This window comes from Ptiloglossa arizonensis, chromosome 5 (genome assembly GCF_051014685.1).
Source record: "Ptiloglossa arizonensis isolate GNS036 chromosome 5, iyPtiAriz1_principal, whole genome shotgun sequence".
NCBI lineage: Eukaryota > Metazoa > Arthropoda > Insecta > Hymenoptera > Colletidae > Ptiloglossa > Ptiloglossa arizonensis.
This window is the reverse complement of record NC_135052.1, coordinates 5,853,944-5,869,458: the sequence shown is the minus strand read 5'-3', so window position 1 is coordinate 5,869,458 and position 15,515 is coordinate 5,853,944. Positions and strand designations below refer to the sequence as shown.

The following is a 15,515-nucleotide window of genomic DNA, read 5'->3' as shown; positions in this document are numbered from 1 at the left end:
CGAAGAAAAGTCCTTTTCTTCCCACAATCGGCGTAAAAACGTCCGGAGTAGAAATGGACGAACAATTTCCCGTCGCGAGGTCGTTCGCGATTGCGTAAAAGTTCGTCTCGTGAGAAACTTGTCGCTTTGAGTTACACCGTGTAATTCTCGCGAGTGAAGTCTGCATCGAGTTTCACGTACGCGTGTACAGAGTATTTAACGGACATCGTATACGAGAAACGGTGAACGACATTAGGGTGTGCGTGTTTGCGTAGGTTTGCATCGCGAAAAGAATAACCGCAAAGGCGAACCGCGTGCAAAAATTGCAACCGTCTGTTACCTAAGCGAGACCTCCTCTCTTACCGTTAATCCTCTCCAATTGTACGAGCGATAATTCAACGTTTCGACCCTTCTCCTCGTTTTACGTCGCGACGAGTCCGGCAAACGGAGTAATAATAACGCGGCGACGTCTACGAGCGTTAATCGCAACGCTCGGGAGTCGTCGGTTGGAACGTCGACGTCGGTGAAAGTACCAACGGCTCTGGATGTTAACGAGTACAAAAGACTCCACCTTGGTCGCCACGCAATGCCCGCCTTTTCTTTTCTTTTTTCCTTTTTTTTCTTTTCTCTTCTTTTTATTACGTCGGCCGCGTGACTTATATTTAAACGACGCGGCACCGATGACGACGGTCCGCGTCGTCGTCTGCACGGCGTCGTGACGCAAGCACGGGAACGAATCGTCCGGCGTTCGCGCGTTATTAACTCGGCTCGAGTACCGCGCCCGACACTTAAAATCAATTAGCGGTACGCGTCAATTAGAAAGTCGGTCGCATCTTCCATCGTCAATTTCTTGCCGACCGCGGACGCGTTGCCGTGGCGTTCCTCGGAAACAATTTCTATCTACGATTTGATTTAAACGCTCCGCGGCTGCTGGCTAATCGAAATTGGAACCGTAGTCGTCGAATAGAGCGATACTCGTCTCAGCTACGAGGAATACTCGCTCGAAACGTCTTTGAGAATCATTTCTAACGAGATTGGAAGAACCTCGTTCGGGCAATGATCGAGGAAAGTGGTGGATCGAAGAAGATCAGCACACGTGGGGAACTTGGAATTGTAATGAAATTTTTAACGCGGAATAATTACGTATTTCTTCGACGAGGAATATTCGCTTGAAACGTCTTCGCGAGCAATTACCAATAAGACAGAAAAAGTAATCGTAAAGAGTAAGGTAATAATCGAGGATAGAGGTTGACCGAAATAGACCACTGTACGTTGGAAATCAAAAATTTTAATTTTATTAATCGAATCGAGGAATCCTCTACTGCTTCGTCGAAACGTCTTTGAGAATCATTTCTAACGAGATTGGAAGAACCTCGTTGGGGCAAGATCGAGGAAAGTGGTGGATCGAAGAAGATCAGCATACGTGGAGAACTTAAAATTATTGAGTCGTTCGGAAAGTAACTTCGTTTTCTAAAATGGAAAATATATGATTTAATCAAATGTTTATACGCTCTACAAAAATCACGTTTCATTTTCACCAAAAAAAAATGAAACGACTCTCCGAACAACCCAATGTAATAAAATTTTTAACGCGGAATAATTCCGTATTCCTTCGACGAGGAATATACACTTGAAATATCTTCGCACCGATAAGACTGAAAAAGTAATCGTAAAGAGTAAGGTAATAATCGAGGACAGAGGTTGATCGAAATAGATCACTGTACGTTGGAAATAAAAAATTTTCATTTCGTTAATCGAATCGAGAAATCCTCTACAGCTTCGACGAAGAATACTCGCTCGAAACGTCTTTGAGAATCATTTCCAACGAGATTGGAAAAACCTCGTTGGGGCAAGATCGAGGAAAGTGGTGGATCGAAAAAGACCACTATACGTTGGAAATCAAAATTTTCATTTCGTTAATCGAATCGAGGAATCCTCTAACAGCTTCGTCGAAGAACGTTCGATTGGTTGTTCTCGACCTCGACGAACAATTTCTAAGAACGTTAAAAGGGTAATTACATCGAGGTGAACGTAATAATTAACTTGAGGGGTTGAACTGGAAGAAAACCGGTATAGGTGCAAGCAACGTTACACGTAATCGTGCGAACGTTAGAGGAAAAACCGATGGCGTAGGCAATCCACGAAACAGCATCTTCGTTTCCATGTACTTCTCTCCTCTATTGATCTTCTTAACCTCGTCCGAGTGTTAAAACCACTTGCGCAACGGTTGCATTTAATTCGAACAAGTCACGAAGCAATCCCCCCGTCCACGGGACACAGAAACAAGAAGTTTACGACCACCGACCCATCCACCCAAAGTGAGAAAAAGCTTTCGAAAGCGACGATCGAATCTTTTCCACGCCTCGTCTATCGATCCCACCGACCTCGTCGGAACGTTTCATCTAGAACGATTTATAGAGCGTGGTCTCCTAGGGAGGTGGCGATGAGAGGGTAAATCGAGGGAGGGTTGAGGGGGGGAAAGGAACACGTGGAAACGGGTTTGCGAGAAGAGATAGGTTGACGCGATCGACGACGTCGCGACGACACGTCGAAGTGATCGATAGTCCTTTGGCAGCGAAGGACTACGGTCGGTCGCCGGCTGCGGTAGACTTCGACGCCACGTTATTATGCAAATCGAACAGGAAGTCCTTTCTGGATTCTTAGTCCTGCTACGGGCCCGTAATTACCCGCTTCCGCTCACGGAACCGCCCCAGGGATCGTCCGTCCGAATTTTATACTTGCATCGACTAGATTACGTGCACGAAGTAGGATCGATCTTCTTCGCGGCCGATTCGTCGGGTTATTTTCAAGAAAATTAACAATATCGAATTTTTACCAACACGTTCTTCTAGGCCGGTTTTTTTTTCATCGATCCATCTCGTAAAGAGGGCGTTAGAAACGGTACGCGAATTTTTGGAATTTTTTGTATACACCTTCGCGTGACTACGTTCCACGTGAAGTAGCTGTAACGTCGGAACTATCGATTTAGATAAAATTTTCAGTATTTTTTTATCTTAAATAATATTCTTTACCACGATATCGGCACAAATTTTTATATTTTTTATATTTTATATTTTGGATTGTCACGTTCGGGGTTAAATTTAAAATTTTTTGAACAAAATGGGCACTTTGGTCCCGTTGTCCGTAGTCGTTTTATACACGTTCGATAAAATATATATTTTGTAGCGTACGGAACAATAAACGCTAATATTGTTTCAAAATACGATATCGTTGGAAACAACTCCCTTTGTGTAATGGTAAGTCACAGAATTTGCGAATGTATCGGGTTTCCGCTATGTATTTTGTGGGTCGCGAGCACACGATATCTACTTCGTAGAACGTAGGTTGAAATGAACAATGGAGAACGTCTTCAACGAAACAACGTCGCTGCAATACTGAAGAAATGTAAAGATGAAAACGAAATGTTCATTCTACGGATACTTGTATTTCAAGTGCAGGTTTTATGACCACAGTCTCTCACCCGACCCTAATTTCACGAATTGCTCGGTACCTAGTACTTTCTATTGGGTTCTTCGGAAAGTCGTTTCGTTTTTTTTTTTTGTGAAAAAACAATAAATACACTTAAAAAAAATGGTGTTTCAAAAAAAAACGAAATGACTTTCCGAACAACCCAATGTAATAGATTGTTCGATAAGTTTGGTCGTTCGATAAAACTTATTAAACTTGAGCATCTCCCGCAAACAACTAGTTAAAATAAAAATAAAAAATATTTTTCGTTTAACAAAGTCCGTTGCACAAGAGTATCGTAACTCGTTTCGAGTTTCCTGTACGATGAAATAAAAATTTAACGCGTCGAAGTTGTTGAATTGATCTTGATCGTTCCGTGACAATTTCTTCGAAAATCGAATTTCGTTCGAGATCTCGTTAATTTGAAAAACGAAACGTTCGGTATACTCGAATCATCGAAGCGTGATCGAGAAACGCTATACTTGTGCACCGGAGATCGAATCTACGTTCGAACAACGAGACCGGTGTTATTAAATAATAAATACGCGAACAATGTATCGATTCACGGGACACTTGTGATCAGCGAATAAATTGCACACGTTTGTACGGATCACCCGGTATGGAGAGCTTCGAGATCCTCGTAGAATTTCTCGATCGTGCTCGACGAACGATTCCATAAACAATTTAAGAATTATTTCGTTCGAAAAGGAGAAAATTTTGAAATCGTCGTTCATTGTTATGGAAAATTTGCACAGTCGATGAAATCTCCGTTCAATTTGTACCGTGTTCGATTTCGTTCGACGAAAAATACCATCGTCTCGTTCTTATGGTAATTCGAGCGGGCACATCCGTTGGAAAATCATAAACTCTCGTTTTCTCGACCCTTCTCGAAACGACGACTCGCAAATACCGCCCTTTTCGTGTTCCGGTAACGAGAACTACCCCCTTATCCCGAGCGACGCTGTTCGAGGAAAATATGTAACACAATTCGTTGCAAATTACAGAGCACTCATTTTTTTTTCCTTTTTTTTTGCGTCAGATTCCGTGAACCGTGCGAAAAATTGTTCGCGCGAAAGCCACCGGGATCGATTTCACTTCGGCCCGAATCGATGAAAAAGGATATCGACGTTTCGATAGAAAACAAACGTTGAAAATATTCCAACGGTGGTTCAAGAAGAACGAACAATTTCGCAACGATTCGACACCGCGACGAGCTTTCGGTTGGAAAGCGTGCAAACATTTGCATATCGAATCTACGTTTCATTTCACTTTCGAATAATTTCCGTATTATCGGCATCGTATAAATTGTTTCGCCGATGGCCGTACGGATTAATTCGTCGCGCGTTTATCAAATTTTTACGATTCCACGCACATACGCAACCGTGTGCTCCGACCCGCCGATTTCCGTCAACGATCAACCAAACGTTTCCGTACTCGGTGCAACGATCATTTTTATTTTACGTCCGTGCCCGCGACACTTTATTCGGAATATTAAGTTGGCCTATTTAATACACTTCGCTTGCGCATAGCTTGAAAGCGTGCCCTACATTAACACTCGCGCGGTCGTCGACGAAAAAGTTACGGGTCGTTTTACAACCTCACCTTACCCTTTAATTTAACTCGTACGCGTCTTAAAATACACAATTATCTCCAGAACCGAACTCCTTTTCCACGCCTCACATTTTTCTACCAAAGAGAAAAGTAACGTTTACGGAATAATAATCAACGCGTTTCGCATCGACCGTTCCTTTTTCTCGTGATTGAAAGACACCGCGAATGAGAAAAGAAGAAAATTAATTACTGGGTCTTGAAGGACCCGGCACTCGTACAAGCGTGGAATAGAATTCGTACGAACACGCGTGGTTGAAAATTGATGGTGCAGATAGGATTAGGAAGATTCTGTGATTCGAGACGAGACGAAAACGAAGAACAAGAAAATTACATCGGGGGTTTCGTTTCTCGAGAATAATTGCATTTCAAAGTCTGCGCGTCCAATGTCTGACGTTACGAATTTCTTTAAAACGTTCCAAGTGTCATTTCGCATACCTCGAGAACGCATTACCAAATAAGTATCTGGTCATCGTTCTGTCCAAAAATCAACCGAAATAGTCGTCCGTGGAAAATCCGTAACGTCGATCGTGAAACGCACGCGTACCAGATTAATTTTCAAATGTCTCGCAAACGAAGTCCCGGTCGTTGTTCCCGAAACATTGACCTTCCTAATTTTCGTCGAAATATTCAAAAATTGTGTTCCACGGTGCAGAAAATTCGAGGTTCGACTACGAACGCGTTCCAGCCCCGTGGAATCAATTCACCCGATGGGAAAACGTGGAGCTCGATTGGTAAAACAACGCTCGTGAGCGATAATCGTGGTACAAAGTGGTAAAGAAGTTGGATGAAAAGCACTGACCTTGAGAAGTCTCCGAAAGTAAGGACTGCACGCAGAGAGGACGACCTTGTGCGCGGTAAAGCTGCTACTGTCGCATGCCAGGGTCACATCCACGAAATCCTCTTCGTCCCTCAGATGACGAAATGAGCTGAGGATGCTCGAGTGGAAGTCGTTCCACCTGAGTGAGTACTGTTGCTCGCCGCTCGACGAGGACGAAGAGGCCGCCATGGCGTCCGTCCCCTCGGGACCCACGGCCGAGGGCACCAGAGGTGCTATCGTGCTCACTCTGGCACCCCACGAGGACACCTTCACTTCACCCTCTGGTTGGGTTTCGCCACGCACCCCTCTATCCTTATCAATCGGGCTATTAAACGCAGCCCGAGCCGACGTCCTCGCGGCTGCTCGTGGCCCGATTCGTCGCTGAACGAATCGCTCGGCTTCCAAGATCTCGAGGTGGCACGGACCGGCCCGGTTCTCGATGTTTCTTTCGCTCGACCTTCACCTGGTGCGCTAACCGACCCCGCCGATTGTTTCTCGAGCGGAAAATTCTTTGGTGGCCTCTCCGTTTTGTCCTCGGTCTCGTTCACCGAACAGCAGCAGCGGCACGATCGATCGGATCCTCGATCAGCTTCCGTTCGGTTCTTCGGTCCGCCGTTGTTACGTGGAACAGGTGTCGCTGCTTGGTCGTCGACGTGCGATGACGGTGCTCGAACGTTGCGAATCCAGGAAGCCTAGTCAGGTGTAAGGAAATTTCGAGTCTACCGGGCACGCTGCTGGATCTCTGATAACGACGACGACGACGACGACGATGTATCGCGATACCGAACTAGCGAACGAAGTTTCTCACCGGTGACGGATCAACGCCGAGACAAACGAGAAATTCGCGATCGGTTCTGAAAATCAACGCGTCGCGTCCGTTGCGAGGGGACGACGCGAGCCCATCGGGGCGTGCGTTTTCAACCATCGGATCGATAAACGCCCCGGTATGATTTTTACGCGCGGTGCACGCACACGGTGGAGATTTTACACGATCTTCGCTCCGACGTATCCTCCTCGATGGTTAACCAACGACGATCGCATCGTGTCTCGGCCAAAGAGATCCCCGCGAACGCGAACTTTACCGATTAGACGATTCGATCGGTCAACGACTTACCTGATGCCCAGAAAATTCGAGGGATATCTCCGGAGCGTGCTCCTCTCTTCCTTTCGGCTCTCCCTTCGCCCGTTCCGTTCGCGCTCCTCTCCGCCTCTCCTCCCCTTCTCCTCCTCGGGCACAAACCACGACGCGTATCACCACTTTCCCCCGTTTAACTGTGCCCTTGCACCCTCTGCCCTGCCACAACGCGATGGACGCGTCATTCCGACATACGTTCTCGTGAAGCCCGGCGACAAGTATGCCGATACTTCCTCGGTCTTCGTACACGCGGCGTACGGGTATCGTTCACCAGGTCACCTGATTTTCGTGGAACACGCGTGTCCTTGCTTATCATGCCCCTCTCGGAACCTCTTCTCGCTTCCCACTCGATCGCTCCTTTTTTTCTCTCTGACCTCTCTTCTCCTTCCTCTCCTCCTACTACTCAGCCGCCTTGATCTCTCCTCTCCTGCGAAGCGGATAAAAAGGCCAGGTTAATACGCGTTCGCTCGCATGTGCGATTCGTCGCAGCTTCGATAATGGACGAGATTATAAATGAAACGGGTAACGGCGCTCGTTTATCGTGGACATTCCGACGCTTTTACTCGTTTATTTATATCGTCGCACTCCCGTAGAACGCGGTGCCTCGCGAGGAATTATTAATGATCGGTCAGTCCTTGTTCCACGCGCGCTACTCTACGCGCGGAGAATCGAGGGAAATTATCCTACGATCGGAAAATTCTCTGCCGGATGCAACCATTCTGGATCCGATCCTGCACCGAGGCGATCGAGTCGCCGATTCAATTCGCTGGATACTGTACGGAGAACGAAAAATCGATCGAATTTTTTCATTCGCTCGAAGATCGAGGAAAATACGACTTGTGATTCTCTTTGTACCTGGGATCGAGGTAATTTTTCTCTAGGTGAGAATTTCGAGTAACGAGTAGATTGAACAAAATTTGTATTCGTTGAAGGAAGATCGTTTGCCTTCCATTTGGGCTTTCAACGTTTCTACGAATTTGTTAGATACGAATACAGTCGAATGGCGATCATGTTTGACCTAATTTTTCTCTAGGCGAGAATTTCGAATAACGAGTAAATTGAAAAAAATTTCTATTCGTTGAAGGAAGATCGTTTGCCTTCCATTTGGAGTTTCAACGTTTCTACGAATTTGTTAGATACGAATACGGTCGAATGGCGATCATTTTCGAGGAAGGTTATCGAGAGATAAACGATTCAGAAGGGAAAGATTCAGAATTTTTTAATGGTTTTCAAAACGGTGATTGTTATTCTCGTTGGCGAAGATTCCGATTATTCGTTTAATAATAATCACGGTATTTTGTCCATACGTTCTAATCGAGGGTCTATCGTTCTCAATTGTACCGTAGAGAATTCTAAAAGAAGAATCCGTAATATTAAACACGCTTGCTATGACCAGACCTGTTCGATTACTGTTACTAGATTCTTTATTCGAATAACTTTTGGTCGAGATAATGTCGACCTCTGAGGGTAATTTCGCGCGAGGGTGTGGTAGCTAAACGGCACGGTGGGGGTGAAGCCCTCGATGGCCTTGAGCGGCTAGTTAAATTTTCATCCATCGTAATTTGTCGCGACCCAAAGTTCCCCAGTGTTCGAAATTCGAGGGTCGTTCGTATTCGTGCAAGAGTTACGAGCAGAATCGGTACGAATTTGTACTCCTCGAGGCTCGAAAGACCTCTGAAGCATTAAACTCGTTCGTATCGTTCGATAATGACGCGATTTAAGAACGTAACCTCCATTTTTTTTTTTTACGACGCACACTACACGGTACACGTGTACACGCGTGACGAATTAGTTGCTATGGATGTGGTAGAACCAGGCTCGATCGTAATAGTACGTCGTTCGTGATATACCGAAGTCAGGTTATCGCGTCTCGATTCGTCATCCGTGGTATGTGAAAGTTAGGTTATGAGGTCCTATAACGTCCAACGATGCAAACGGGTTAACGCGATAGTTCTGGAGTTCACCGTGTTCCCTTAATCGCTTCTCCGGTTGGTTACAGACGACGTAAAAGTAACGCGGGAGAGGATCGAAATCTATCGACTTGCGAGGGAATTGTAAAAGACAGAGGATACGAAGTGTACGAGGAAAGAACGAGAAATGTTCTTTTCTTTTTTTCTTTTTTTTTTTATTTGCCGTTTTACGACACATTTTATTCGCGACAACAGACCACGGAACTATCGAATCGCAATCGCGATGTTTAAAACATCTCCAACAGAGGTATCGTCGAAAGATGGAAAACAGAAAATGTCCAATTAGAATCGAAACGAAATGTTATCGCTGTTAAAAAGAACGAGAGAAAAAGACAATGATAAAACGGTAGAGGAATTCGAACATTCGAGTACAACGTACACAAAATTGCTGGATACTCGAAAAGTAAAATACAAGGACTCGGTGGATTTGAAAAAAGAATTTCATGACTCGACGATTCTACGAGACGTTACCTTAGCATGCGCATCGAGTGAATAACAACTATTTATAAAACATGATTATCCGTTTTTTTTTTAAAAATAATAATACAGCTGATAATTTTGTATTTTGTCAAATGATACAATTATCGTTCAAGCGAACGATACAATTAAATCCATCGAACATAGTTTGCAACGGTATTAAAATATTATTAATTGAATAGTTGGCAACGTTACCGGAACATTAACAATTGAATTGTCTCGACGAGGCGGTTTCGCGACGTTCCTCGTTTTTCCCTCCACCTTTCGTGTGCATTTTTCAAAGACAAGCGACGTAATAACCGAATAACGAGCAACGCGTAACTGCATCTGGCAGAAGCGACGAGGGATTACCCCATCGCTCTTCTACGTTTCATCGTTGATGGTGAACCGAGCAGTTTCGAGAAATCGTTACGCGTTTGTTTCCGCGTAACCGTGCGCGTTATAGCCGGAGAATCCTTGAACGACACTCGGAAGAAAGCGTGGCCGTGCAACTGCCAGTATCGTACGAAGTTTTTCTCGTTTGCTCGAACCACGAATCGCGGGAAGTAACGAACCGAAATACGAAACTGTGGTTCTCGAGTATCGTCGCGAGAACAATACTCGAAGATCGATTTTGGTCCGTGTGAATGCAAGTAGACTGGACGAATCTAAAAACCGAGAGTTCTCTTCGTTCGAAGATGTTCGCGTTCGTTTGAAACGGTGCTGAAGAGAATATGTAAAAAGAATGCGATGGTGTAAAAAAAAAATCGATCTCCGAAGAGTTCTCTTCGAGTCACGGATTCTTTCTCCCGGAGTTTAATATTCGAAAATGGTTGTCAGAAGAAAAAAAAAACGTTCGAGACGAGTCTTTCTTCTCCCCACTCTAGACTCTTCTTCCTCTTCCGGTCGAACGGAACGCGAGAATTCGAGACACAGAATCCGGTTCCTTTCTACGCGTCAACGCATACATTTCCATGTACGCACGAATTATTACAAAGAAATTGTTATCTACAAGACCGATTTCAACGAAAGTTTGTACGCACGTAGAGCACAATAGTGCATATATCGAGAAATTTTGTTGTCCACAGGAAATTTCAACGAGAAAGTAAAATTCTTGAGTCTCGAAGGTTTTCGTGTATTTTTCATTTTATAATGGAACTTTTCTTGGAGCTTCTTTGCAACAGAATGATAGAGCACTGAGAGCTGAATATTTTTTATTAGAAAAGTTTCGCCCGGTTTCACGCTGTTACAAACTTGTATTCGAAAAATCGAATACAAAGTGGCACCGTAATGGTCGAATTTCAGACGATCTTGCAACGACTTTCATTTTCTTTATAAGTTCGTAATCGTGCGAGACGTGACAAAAATTCTCTTGCAAAAAATCTTCAGTTTTTAGCTATCGTTCGATTGTGACAAAAGTACCCCAAAAGAATTGTATAGAAACAATGAAAATGCGTTGAATATTCCAGTCTTGATCGATTACCTTCTCGAGAACATTTTTTGTCGACAAAAAATTATGTCATACGGGGCCCTGTATGCTTTATATGCGCATAAACTTTCGTTAAAATCACACTTGCAAGTCAATGAAATTTCCTCGTAATGTAACGTACAAATACTTTTTGGATCCAGTGTACTATGTTGTTCGATAAATTTTGTCGTTTCTCTTCGTTGTGAAATAAACACTGCGACACTTTGAACATCTGTAAATGTACAAACTAGTCGCAGGATCTACACGAAACGTTGCACACGTTCACGAAACGGTGGTACCGTCTTTGAAAAACTAAAACGACGAATCTCTGATAGCTCGGTTTCCTATCGAACGACGAAACTTATCGAGCAACCTATGAAACGTTGCACGCGCAACGCGTAGCTTTTACCGTGCGCGATAACATCGCGATTCTCCGCGACGGAATAATAATTTATCCTCGAGATAGAAGCGTCGATCGGTAAACGTTCGTTTCTCTTGGCGAGAGCTTCCTCAGCGCTTCGTCAACAGGACGCGCGTCGTCGCGTTTCGATTTCGAACGTCGCGTTCCGATTTCCGAGCGCCGCGGCCGTTTCGGATTTCAGGCGTCTCGAGGGTTTCGGATTCTTCGTCGCGCGAACCAGAATTCTGAAACGAAACGAAACGAAACGAAACGAAACGTAACGCGACAATTGCGAAGGAAATCGCGTACGTACGTACGAGCGAGCGAGCGAGCGAGCGCGAATATCGCGAGGCTCGAGAGACCGATAAGGCCGGCTATCGGTCTTGTTTACGATTCCGTGAATTTACCTTGCAGCATGCTCGGCAAATATTAGAGAACGCGTGAGATATCGAGCCGACTCGCCGCGTCGTAATTACTTTTCCGCTTTTAATTACGAAAAGGGCCACGGATTACGCCGACGTGGCCCACTCCTCGTTACGATTCATCGCGAATCGTAAAACACGCCACCGTGGAACATCTTCGAATAATCCGCGGTTGCTCTTCAACACCGGATTCACCGATCGGTGGAACCACCGGTTCCAGTTGCTCTCGTAACGAAATTTACTTGAAATTCCACGGCGCGTTACCCGGAGACATTATGACTTTTCCATTGGACGCGCGCGCGATCAATTTGATAAATTCTTCGTTCTCCTCGTGGTTCGTTTTCGTTCGAGATACGTGCGAGACGCGAGTTTAACGTTCCGAAATCTGTGACTGGTTCCAGTGTTAAATTACAGACGCGGCCCGAGTCGAGTTAAGGCTGACCGCGAAACATACGCGATCGTTACACGCGGGATTACCAAACGCGAGAAACGTTACGGGATTACCGTGCGCGTGTTTACGGAATATATCGCGCGGCGATACACTATATAGGTGTAAGCAAACACGCGCCGCGGCAATTTCCAATTATGAGAAAAAGTCAGCCGATGAGCGTCAGGAGCATCGAAACAACGACCGGTGGTTCGCGAACTCGATTTAAATGTCGTTTTTCGGATCGTGGCCCGCGCGGTCGCCCGGAACTCGATAATTGAGCGATTTCGGCGATAACTGCGCGCGCTGGAAAATAGTTCCAAAGTAATACGTTCCCGATTTTTTTTTTTCGCCACGTTTACCATTTCTCCTCGTTTGAATTCCTCACGGCGACGAATCAACGAAAATAAACGTTCGATCGTGATTACTTCTCGAAGGGAACGAACAGGAGACGTTGTTGTATTACTGAAATTATTTCGTCGTTTATTTTTCGCGATGGAATTAAGTAGACTTTATTTTTAATAAAATAACGATATACGGAACTCGTACGGAAGCAGGACCGGGTACGTGTAGAAGGAATTTGATCGATTCGTGTATTTTGAAATGTTCGCATTTGTACCGTGAAGGAGTAAAGGTGAACAAATAATCAAGAGTGAAACATTTATCGACGCGACGGTTCGTGCGAGGGAGACGAAAACAACGATCGCGGTACGTAAAAGAAATTACAGGAATCGCTTATCGAGTATCGTCCAAGGTGTACTTATCACTGATCGGGCAATTATTTTCGGCGTGCTACGTACGAATTCTCACCCACTTGTGACTCGACGACGATTCTCGAACGAACGAGAACAAATCTCGTGGAATCGTGGAACACGGACCGCGAACGATACGCGACGCGACGAGAATCGAAAAATACGTACGCCTCCGAGCGCTACTCGTGCATTATGAAACTGACATAATGACCAGAAGAGGATTTCGCAAGCGCATACCTAGAAAGCGTTACGAGGTGTGGAGCGCGAGCACGCGTTATCTCGGTTTCGATACTGAAATTAAATACGCATTTTCCCGTCGTTCGAGTGGCCAGCCCCTCCACACACACACACACGCAGAGCACGCCCCACCCCGCGGACGAGAACGAAAATTATTTACGAGAATCAGCTGATCGTTCTACAGGGTGTTTAAAAATTACAGATACGCGTCGAGTGTACGACTATCATAATTTGTGGTTCGACGCCAACTATAGAACTCGGAATATTTCGATTTTACGGGACGAAAAAAAAAATATTGCAAATTTTCTATATTTCGATCCGTGTACCTTTCGAAACATCCGAACCGAAATTTCTACTTTGTACGAAGTTTTAAAAGTTACATCGCCCATTATTTTCCGTACTGGTAGCAATACCATATCGCAAAATTACTAAATTTTTATTTCTCATCTGATTCACAAATTTGTATCTAACGAAGAATTCTCGAACGTTTGCAACACTTTCCTTATTGATCATCGAACCTGTTTCTTTGCACAATGGCCACCGAATAGAATAATTGAATAATTTTCGGTTGCGTTGTTTTTTTTCGTAAAGTTTCGTCGACTCGATGCGAAGAAAAGATGGATTCTCGTTTACAAAACCATTCGCGCTCGATATCCTTACCTTGTGAATTTAATTCGTAGCAATCTCTCGTATCACTCTATTAATGCCCATCCCACCCGTTCGCGATCATTTATTTCTCCTCCGCGTACTCCACATTCCAGACCTCGTTTCCCTACTTATCCTCTCGTTATTATAGCTCTCTTCCTTCGGAAATTCGCATTTTTCCAACCTACTTTGTTTTCCAACGTGTCGTTGGATCTTTCGTTCCGATATATTATTTCTACGATTGGATGAAAAAATCTCCTCGATAAAAGGATCACCGATTCGCGTCCACGCGACGTTTAACGAGTACGATGAACGATTTCGTTCGGAAACCGACCTTTTCCGCTTCGATTCGAAGCCGAGTGAATTGGGCACACCGAGAGCGAGCGAGTGTAACATTATTACACGCGCTCGACGACCCCGATATATGGTACGTGCATCGACGCCAATCGATAAATATCGCGACTTTTAACGAGGAATTGCCCGTACTTCTTTCGTTTCGCTTCATATTTAATTGTTCGTGTAATATCTTTGAGATTAGATCTGAAAACGATTAGATCTAAAAAAAAAACTTTCTATTCGCTTTCCTTATTTTCGTAACGAAGATCGTACAATCACGATAATTGCGTTGTTAAAAATGATCGAATGTTCGGCAACTCGAACGATCGAATCGGTAGTTGGAAATTCGACCGTATCGTGTCGAATTAAATACTCGGGGAAACTCCTGAGATATTTGTTTTATTCCTCGCATTCGGTTTATCATCGTCCAATTATTTCGTTACGTTCTCGCGTTGCTCGTCACTGTTGAGAATGTTAAGTAAATTAATTCACAACAACGTAGATTATACGCTGCGAGATCGGGTGGTACTAGTCGTCGACGCGTTAAACTTTCAAATCGTCGAATAATATACGCATCACGCAGGACGTTCCACGTTATTTTATTATTCGTAAAATTTTCCATATTTTTGGTACGTTAGATCGTCGATAAACGTTTCTTTTTTTTTTTTTTTTTTTTCCTTTTTACGTCGGTTGCGTGGTTACGCGACAGTCGTTGTACAACGACAACATTTTTATTCCAGCAAATGTTATTTTAATCGAAACTTGAAATATGACTTTCGGTGACCTTGAATGACCTTAACTTATAGATCGTTGAACGCGTCTTAAGAACCGGTATCAGATACGGATAAAGAACTATGTAACGTACTGTATAAAGAACCAAAGTAACTTTCATTTCTCCTTGATGTCCCCACTCGGATTTCAAATATTTTACGCGATCGTGCACACCGTGAAAAATATTGTCCGAAGTACTGGGTAACACGGAAAATGTTTCGGTTAGCAAAGTTATGGAAGATACACCGTATATACTGCTCAAAATTGGCGCAGGTCGGGTAATAAATTTTAAACGATAAATGGCCGTATAATGCGAAGAGGAACGAAAAATATTAAAAGATGAAAACAGATTCGAGAATGTTTGAAAAAGTCACCTTGAAATTAAAAAAAAAAAAAAGAAGAAGAAGAAAAAAATAACCAACGTGTTCAGTGGTGATTGCGCGTAAAACGTAAAGTGTATAAAAATGATCGAACAAATAAGCCAGAGGCGAAAACACAACTTAAACTATGTACAAAAGTTGTGAAAAGAAAAAAAACATCGCGGTTGTCAACTATTTATACTTTGTTCCTTACTTATACGTCGTCATCGTTGATTATCGTTCGTATTACCTTGCGTATAAA

At 44.0% G+C, this 15,515-nt stretch overlaps 1 protein-coding gene and 1 long non-coding RNA gene across 4 annotated transcripts in view; both read right to left on the bottom strand.

Moving 5' to 3' along the window:
- Positions 1-6,064, bottom strand: part of LOC143147403 (protein abrupt) — an 87,111-nt gene extending 81,047 nt beyond the window's left edge. For all 3 annotated transcript variants that reach the window (XM_076312645.1, XM_076312646.1, XM_076312647.1), the window contains exon 1: positions 5,858-6,064. In XM_076312645.1, coding sequence (XP_076168760.1) covers positions 5,858-6,064 — 207 coding nt within the window. The remainder of the gene's footprint in view (positions 1-5,857) is intronic.
- A 1,197-nt stretch (positions 6,065-7,261) lies between these two features.
- The window catches only part of LOC143147405 (uncharacterized), a 32,809-nt gene continuing 24,555 nt past the window's right edge, over positions 7,262-15,515 (bottom strand). The window contains exon 2 of the long non-coding RNA XR_012992260.1: positions 7,262-7,437. This is a non-coding gene — a long non-coding RNA (uncharacterized LOC143147405). The remainder of the gene's footprint in view (positions 7,438-15,515) is intronic.